The following is an 8623-nucleotide window of genomic DNA, read 5'->3' as shown; positions in this document are numbered from 1 at the left end:
GGATGCACAAGCAAAAATCTATTCTATCTCAGAGGAAAGGCAGCAAAAGGGCGCAGCAGCCCCCTTGGCTCTGGAGGGAACTAGCAGACTTCCTGTGTCTAAAAAGAAAGACCTACAAAGGATGGAGGACTGGATCTGCATCCAAGGAGGAATATTCTGCACTGGTCCAGACCTGCAGGGAGCAAACCAGGAAAGCCAAGGTTGCAGCGGAACTCCAACTAGCTACAAGTATCAAGGACAATAAAAAGTCCTTTTTTAGATATGTGGGGAGCTGGAGGAAAAGCAAGGGCAACATTGGACCCCTGCTAAACCAGATGGGACAACTGATAACTGACGCCCAGGAAAAAGCCAATGTGCTAAATGGGTACTTTGTGTCAGTCTTTCACCAGTCCCATGGGATGCCCCTGCCCATTACAGGACAGGGAGGCCCAGGTGAGGGAGATTCCTTCTCCTGCATCAACGGTGACCTCGTGAAGGAACACCTTGAGAGGCTGGATACATTCAAGTCAGCTGGCCCTGACAGTTTACACCCAAGAGTACTCGAGATGCTGGCTACCATCATAGCTCAGCCCCTGGCATGGATCTTCAAGAACTCCTAGCACTCTGGTGAAGTGCCTGAAGACTGGAAGAAGGTTGATGTGTGGTGCCTATCTTCAAGAAAGGGAGGAAAGTGGATCTGGCAAACTACAGACCCATCAGCCTGACCTCTATCCTGGGGAAGGTCTTAGAAAAGATTATCAAAGAGGCTATTCTTAACAGTGTGTCCTTGTCCTTGTCCCCAACATGTAGGTAACAACAGTGAGTTTACAAACAGAACTGGCACTCTGGGCAAACCTTTTGGGAGAGTGGGGGCTGGGGCGCAGCAGTCTTATCAATGCCATGAACTCCTAAACAGTCCCCCAGCTGCTGCCACTGCATGCTCTGTCTCCCTTGGCTCTTGCTCTTAAAGCAGTAGCTGTACCAGCAGCAGCCAGAGACGGTGTTTAGGAGTTCCTGGCATGAAGCTATGGGGCTGCTCTTGCTGCCATGATATGGACCCCACCACCCATGGGGGTGAGGGGGCGTTCCAGTGACTTTTCTAACTTGGTGCCCCTCTTGACCGCCTGCTGCTAGGTAACACATCGCCAGTGATCTAACTTAGCTTAGCTGATAGAATAAGTATTTCCAGTTTTCTCTCCTCTAACCCTATTGCCTGGGTAACACTGAGTTCTGAATGTAGTGATAGAAGTTAGAATTTTAAAAGGAGGCTGAGGAGGTTGGGCATTGGGAGATGTCTCTGACTTGGGGAGCAGCTAGTGAGCGAGTGAAATGCAGGGAGTCTGCAGAGGTTGCCTACTGCTCTGCAGTTAAAGTCTGTTTAGTGTTTTCTCATTCATTCTTTGCCTATATGTCCCAATGTGCACTACACTGAAGGCTGGGAAATGCTGTTGCAAGGGCACTGAAGCTGGTTTTGTAGCCCTTTTGGTGTACTACTTTCTCTGCCATAAAGATAAAGCGTGTGGATGGTGGGGGTTTGGTAGCAGAAGAGCCCTTGTAAGATCTGGTAAACTGGAAGGGGGAACAGGGACAAATGAAATCCTCACCCCTGCTGCTTCAGTGGGTGAGTGAGCTGCCTCTTCTTCTTGTCTTTTTATTCTTTTAGACGTGCAAATATTTGTTCCTGGCTACTACATATAATTTGGTGGATAACCTGTCAGACCTAGCATAATAGCAGCCTGCTTTCAGATTTTCACAAAGCAGTTGAGCTGTTATGAGGATAGAGTATTTTTTATATGTAATTTGAATTTCAACAGGATAATGGAGAAGCTCACTGTGGAACAGGGAAGTGTAATGATTAGGTTTTAAATCTTAGTTTCTCTTATCCCTAAGATGTTAGGCTGTTGGCAGGTTACAAATTTACAGTAGCTGCTTTCTCAGTTGCAAAAGGACAGTTATGAATTCTTGGCTTACCTTGTAAAATTATTTTTTTACCTTGTTCCCTGAATCAAAGTATGTGTTATACCTTTTATGAAAGCAAACTAAATTTAAAATTGAAGGCAATATTATGATATGTAAGGTAATGATTTCTGAACTGCTTAGAGGTGATATTGAAATGCAAAAAAATTAAGCTATATACATTTTTCTAAAATATTACTATTTACCTCTACTGATCTTTCCCAAAACTGAATTCTACATTCAAATAATACTAAACTAAGATTTCAAAAACTGCTTGTATTTTTTAAAATTAAATTCCTTCATGTTTCTAAAGGTAACAAATGATGCATGGACCATTTTTCAATGTTTCTTTTAGATTGCTCTTCTCACATGAGTTAGTTTTTCAAGAAGAAAACCAAAATACATTGAAATTGCACCTTTGCAGAATGTGGTTTCCCTCTGAGGAAAATTAACTGAACTTATTTGCTTTCTCAGCTTCCATTCATTCCCTTGGGGTTTATGATCAGTTCAGAATGACTGTATACAGTAGCCTTATATTTTGGTTTTATGCATTTATTGTGAGTTATATTATTGCCTTAAGAAAACTTTACATATTTTATTTTTAAGCACACAGTGAATCTTGTTCTGGAAACCCATTATTAAAATCCTCCATTCACAAATTCTCCTTTGGATACATTATGAAATCCTGGATCCACTTCTGACTCTATACATAAAGGGGGGGAGAGGTGCAGGAACAGTGACTGTTGCTGCAGGGGTGGTTGTCCCTGCTGCTCCCAGCCTCCTTTTCCTTCCACTACCACTGGGCTGGACAGACAGCACAACAGGGGCAGCAGTTGTGTACTTTTTAAAGTCTTCAAAGCAGATAGGAGTCGTTTCCCACCCCCTTCCTCTGCCTGCTCAGAGTTGCATTGCCCTCCCCCCCATCCCTCAGCTACTGCTACTGCTGTCTTAGGGGTGAGGGGAGCTCTAGAGCCACTCCAGCTGGGCTTTTTGGGGGCTGGGCTTACCTTGGAACAATGGTGATGGCAGGTGGGCAGGTTCGGCTTCCCTGTGCCTACTCCTGGGCTGGCAAGGAACGTCCAGGGGACCAGACGGAGGGAAAACCCACCTATTTGTTGCAGTGCTGGCTGCTGCTGCTGTCCAGAGCTGAGCTGAGATCCTGCACAGCCTGGCTGGAGTGGGACAGGAGCTCCCCTTACCTCAGAGCAGCAGTGGGCTAGGGAGGGGAGTGGAGGAAGGGAAAGGACGAAGGGGAATTCTTACCTTTTTGGGGGACTTAAATTCCTGAGCTGCTGTTCCTGCCACACGGTCAGAAAGGGGGGGAGGGGTGCAGCTCTGCCACTTAACTGACTCTGGATTTGTCCCTTTAGTTAATTTTTAAAGGGGGAAAATAATCTCTGTTGATCATGCAAGCTATATATGGTGTGCTAGGAAGAGCTAGCTTAATTTTTTTTATATTTTAAGAGCATATATTATTATGCTCTTATATTAAATGTTCATGTGATTTAGATCTTCAAATATGAATGTTCTAGATTATCCAGTATTGTTACTTCAGACAATGTTTTTTGTCTAAACAGTACCATTAATCCCAAAGATCTAGTAAATTGAATTTTTGTTTAAAGATGATTCCTATTTATCACATGGAAAATAACAGCATTGCTAGTTTTCTAGGCATTAACCATAGTTAATGTGATCTAGTGTAGTAACTGTAGTAAACTCTCTACAATCAGTTATGTACAGGATTTGGTTGAGACTCATGTGTGCGCTCTATTACTGGCTTTGTACAGGCAGTCAGTTTCTTTTTGGGAGAGTTGCTATTCTCCCAGGAGAAATTGTGAGTGTACATATATGCAGGCTTCTTCTCCCAGGGTAAAAATGACCACTGCAGGAAAAAAATAACCTGGGAACAACCAGGGTTAAATCACTCCAGAGTTTCTTCTGGGAGAGTGAATGTCTCTATGTGCCATGGTTTGTCTCGGAGAACATAGTCCTCCAGCATGCCTGCTTTCCCCCCAGGGAGACAGTGTGAGGCTTGCTGGACACTGCTGCTATAGCAGGTTTCAGAACATGACCCCTTCACAATCCCCACATTGTACTTGCAAGGAAACACAGACTGACTCTGGCTGATCCAGACTGCTCAATAAGGGCTGCCCTATGCACGGCTACCACTGTTGCCAGGCAGACTAAGGAAGCCTGATGAGGAGATGTGCACAGCCTCCCTCCTCTCGTCCCCCACCCCTCCCCCACTGGGTGCACAGTATTAACACTGCAAGCTTCCCACTCTTCAGGGCCTCAGTATTTGAATGTCTATACACATGGCTCTGGGTAAGATACTGTACCAGGAGAACAAACATGGGAGAATTCTCCCAGATTATTTGAATGTGTGTATGTAGCCAAAATCTAGACTTATGTGCTGTTGTTTTGTTGCAATACAGTCGGCTCCCATTGATTTTGCAGCAGCAGTTTTGTGCATGTAGGAGATGCAACATCAAGTTTTGAAGTGACACATCTCTTGTTGAAGTAACTGGTCCTTTTATCCTTGTTTACTTCCATTTCTTTCTCCTGGTAAAGTGGATTATTAATTGATTTTTTTTCTTCTTTTTTTTAAAACTACTGTCAATGCAGCTATTACCATAGCGTCTGACTCTTTTTAATTAATTAGCACTAGGGTTAATTAAGCATGTCAGGTCTAGATTTAATGCCCTTGAATGAAAGTGACAGCCATTACTTCATGGTTATACAGCCAATAACTAGCTGTAAAGGACAGAAAGGAATGAGCTTTCAAATGTTATCTTGCTGGTCATGTTATATTTGGTTCAAGCCTTAAATAGAATGGTGCAACCTTAACAAAGCTAACTACTTGTACAAAAACAAAATAATAATAATAGTCTTGAACAGAGATGCTTAATGTAATATAGACCATCTTAAATGACAACATTAATTATTGAGAAAATCTTTCCAGTATGGACAAAAGTAGCCAGGGTGGATAAAAATCAATGATTAAAAAAAAATGCATTTTTATTTAAATCCAATTTTTTGATGTAATCAGTTTTTTAATGTTGTTTTTTAAAAAAATAAACACATATAAAGATGGTTTTAATTTAAGATGTGTTTAAAGTATGAACGATGGGTGCCCCAGAGGCTGGGAGGGCACAGCAACCACCCTCAGGCAGTGGTGGCGAGCGGGGAGCTCCTGCAGGCGGGTGCGGTGGTGTCGGGCGTGGGGGGGAATGGGTGGTAGGTGGCAACCACCTGCAGATGCTGCTGGCAGTGGCCCATGGCGATCAGCGACCTCTTGCAGACACTGCCGATGGTATCAGCAGCGAGTGGCGGGGTGTGGCAAGTGGTGACTGCCTGCCGACGCAGCTGGCAGCATCGGTGGTGCTTCTTTCAGGGGGTGCACTGCCAATCTCAGGGGGTGCACGCGTACCCGCGTGCATCCCCTATGCGTTGCCAATGGTTTAAAGCTCAATGATATCATCATGGAGTAGGAATTATGTCTTGTAATTGTATACTATTTGAGGTGATATATTAATGTAACCTTTTTAGGAGTGTTATAAATAGGTCACAACAGGCCATGGACTATATTAGGGGCTGAATCTTATGGGGTTCCCATAGGCTCCCCTGTATATTAGTAAAGATTAAAGAAAACCACTTGACCCAATGGGACTCAGCGTTCAATATAGAACAGGGTTTCTCAACCCATAGGTTGTGACCCAGAAGTGGGTCACAAGAATATATGAAAGGATCAGAGACAAACTTAAAAAATAGATTCTCCTTTAAAGAAAAGCATGTGGGAAACAAACCATGGCTTTTCCCTGGCAGGCTCTAAAAGTTTCAGCCTGCAAGGGGCTGCTTGGGGGCCTCTGGCCTCACCCCCCCAGTCCCTCCCCCTGCACTCTGGGAGGCTGGGTGCAGGGGGCAGCGGGTTGGGAGTGAGGGGTACTGGGTTGGGACTGTCCATGGGTCCTGGTACCAAAAAAGTTGAGAACCACTGATCTAGAAGATCCCATTAAGTATCTCTGTGATGCTTAGTTTAAGTTCTCAAACCGTGGATTTGTATCTCCAGAGATCATAGGCAGATGAGGTTCTTTGAGTAAATGTGATTTCTTTTATTAGACCAACTAAATAGTTGGAAAAATTGTTCTTTGAAAGCTTTCGGGCATAAACACCCTTCTTCAGGCATAGGGAAAGTTTGTCTCCAGAGATAAATATCTTTGTTAACAGCAGTATATGGAAATGAAAGGTAACAGACCTAATTACCCACCCATCAGCCCTACTGTCTCTCTGCAAGTTTGTATACACACAAGTGCCGTTTCAATTACTTAAATGAATAAAGGATATCCAACAACAAGAATTCATTTTTTATAGAAAATAGTGATTAAATTTGAGGCTTCCTGAGCAATGATTTAAATTGATTTGATTTAAATCAAATCCACCCGAAAGTAGCATCACGTGATGATGGACCATCTCATGATAACCTGTTTATGAGAGATGAGGATTTTTGTGATGGCTTTTATTGGACCAGCTGTATAACTGGGCAAGTTTTTGGGCATCAGGTATCCTTTCCTGAGGAAAGGCACTTGATGCCCAAAAGCTTGTCCAGCAGCTCTCCCAACTGTACAGTTGGTCCAATAACAGCTATCACAAAAATTATTTGGTGCTTAGACACTTTCCTGGACCATCATGGCTATAATACTCGAACCCTACTACAGCTTTATTTGTGTGCATACAACTCTGATATATGTAATGACAAATATCTCTTATGGTCATATCCATGCCAAGCTGAAAATTGAAGTACCTAAGACCTTCTATAATATAAAGTACCTTTGAATGAAGCTGGAATAGCAAGACTCTTAAATGATCAGAAGTGGGAATAGTGGAAATCTTATGTTGCAGTTGTGGGAACGAGGAGACTTTTAATAGATCATGAATGGATGATAGATCATGTTTTGGATGCTTTCTCTCTTCTGTCCTTCCCTTCTGGTTCACATTCTAAAAGAACAATCTCTTAATGTTTTTAAAACCTATTCCTACTTTGGTTTCCAGCAAAAACTTAAAATGTTTATTGCCACTCTGAGAATTTTGTAACAGAAGTGCCAAACTACTTCAGAAAGTAATCCCATGAAGGCAGTAACATTAATTAATTTCCTGTTAATAATATTACTGTATCTACTCTCATCTAAGACGACCCCCTACTAATTCAATTTATATACATGGAGAATTTATAAATTTGTTATAATTTTCTATGTATAGAATCTGATTATTGGAGGGTCATCTTTAATTCATCCTCCCCCCTGACCCTGCTGCAGGAGGGCAGGTGGAATGGGGAGGTCAAAGCAGCTTCTCCCCCCTTGTTTCCTTTCCCTTGCTTTGTGCTGGCAAGCTCAATTCACACTGCAACCTGGGGCATTGAGCACAACCCCACCCCAGCCTGTTGCAGCCATGCGTGCTGCACACCACTGCTACGGGACTGGGGTTATGCACAGTGCCCCAGGCTGCAGCATGCAAGGACACTGCTGGTGTGGAGCAGGGGAGGGAGAAGGGCAGGCAGGGGAGCAGAGGGATGGGGCAGGCAGCTGTGGCTATGGCACTGACCCTAGATAGGAGCTAAAGCCTGAGTCACAGCAGCTGCCTGCCCCTCCACCACCACAGTACTTGATTCTAAGACAAGGGGCTTCCCCTCGCCCCCCCCCCCATGTTAAATGTTGGGGAAAATCCTTGTTTTACAATTGAGCAAATACAGTAATTCAGCAAGCATGTCTTATGAATTACAGGTCAGTGTCTTTTTATTTAAAAAAAAATCCTTTATTAGTATCATTGGGATACTTTTTGTTCTTAGGTTAGTAGTCATCTTTTAAACAAAGTATTTGATTACAAGGGTGCCTATAGCATTTTAAATATAGCAGTGGACTTGAACTGGGGACCATGTTCATGCACTGGAACTGGGGACCATGCCTTGGACATCCCAAAAGATAAAGCACATAGCAGGCTTTTTCATATATATTACTTTCATTAGCAAGGCCAGAGTGCCTTTGAACCTCTGGGTTCAGTTTTATGATAAAATATATACACTCTTTCTTCTAAAGTACTAAATTAAATTGCATATGATGTTTGTGTGTGTATTAAAATGAATAAATATCCTGTTTGTTCTAGAGTAATTCCTCACGAAACAGAAGCTTCTCTTTGCTTCCTCACGGAACAACTAATTCTGCATCTCCTAGCAGTCAAAAACATCTGAGTCAAAGTGGGCCTACGGTTGTCACCATTACACATCACAAATCACCGGCAGCAGCCCGAAGAGCCAAGAACCAGCAGTCTGGTCAAATGCATGAAGTCAGAGAGGTAAGAGCTTCTTTGGTGTCCCCTATTATTTTTGAGGTGTATGCATTCTTTCTTTCTGTGTTTTTAGACGTGCACTTTCTAGGATGTTTTTTGAAAGTTTAAATATAATGACCTTCAATTTTTTTATTATAGTATGATAATCTGGATATACAGTTGCAGATAATGTATATATGTTTACTTTGAAATAAAACCTCTACAAATAGAGTACCATTTAATTTTTTCCTTTAATTAGTTGACTAAAATCAGTTTTAAACTTGTTTGTTTGATGTAGATTCCTACAATACTATCCAAGTATGATGTCAAACATGGGAGACTGGTGCCGCCTTAGTCGGGGGGGGGGGGG

The 8623-nt window shown here is 42.7% G+C and overlaps 1 protein-coding gene across 1 annotated transcript in view; it reads left to right on the top strand.

Moving 5' to 3' along the window:
• Positions 1 to 8623, top strand: part of OSBPL10 (oxysterol binding protein like 10) — a 195424-nt gene that overhangs the window by 38903 nt on the left and 147898 nt on the right. The window contains exon 4 of the mRNA XM_019508706.1: positions 8092 to 8280. Coding sequence (XP_019364251.1) covers positions 8092 to 8280 — 189 coding nt within the window. The remainder of the gene's footprint in view (positions 1 to 8091; positions 8281 to 8623) is intronic.

Source organism: Gavialis gangeticus, unplaced genomic scaffold, assembly GCF_001723915.1.
Source record: "Gavialis gangeticus isolate Ggan-Ray unplaced genomic scaffold, GavGan_comp1, whole genome shotgun sequence".
NCBI lineage: Eukaryota > Metazoa > Chordata > Crocodylia > Gavialidae > Gavialis > Gavialis gangeticus.
This window is presented reverse-complemented; position numbering and strand designations above follow the sequence as displayed.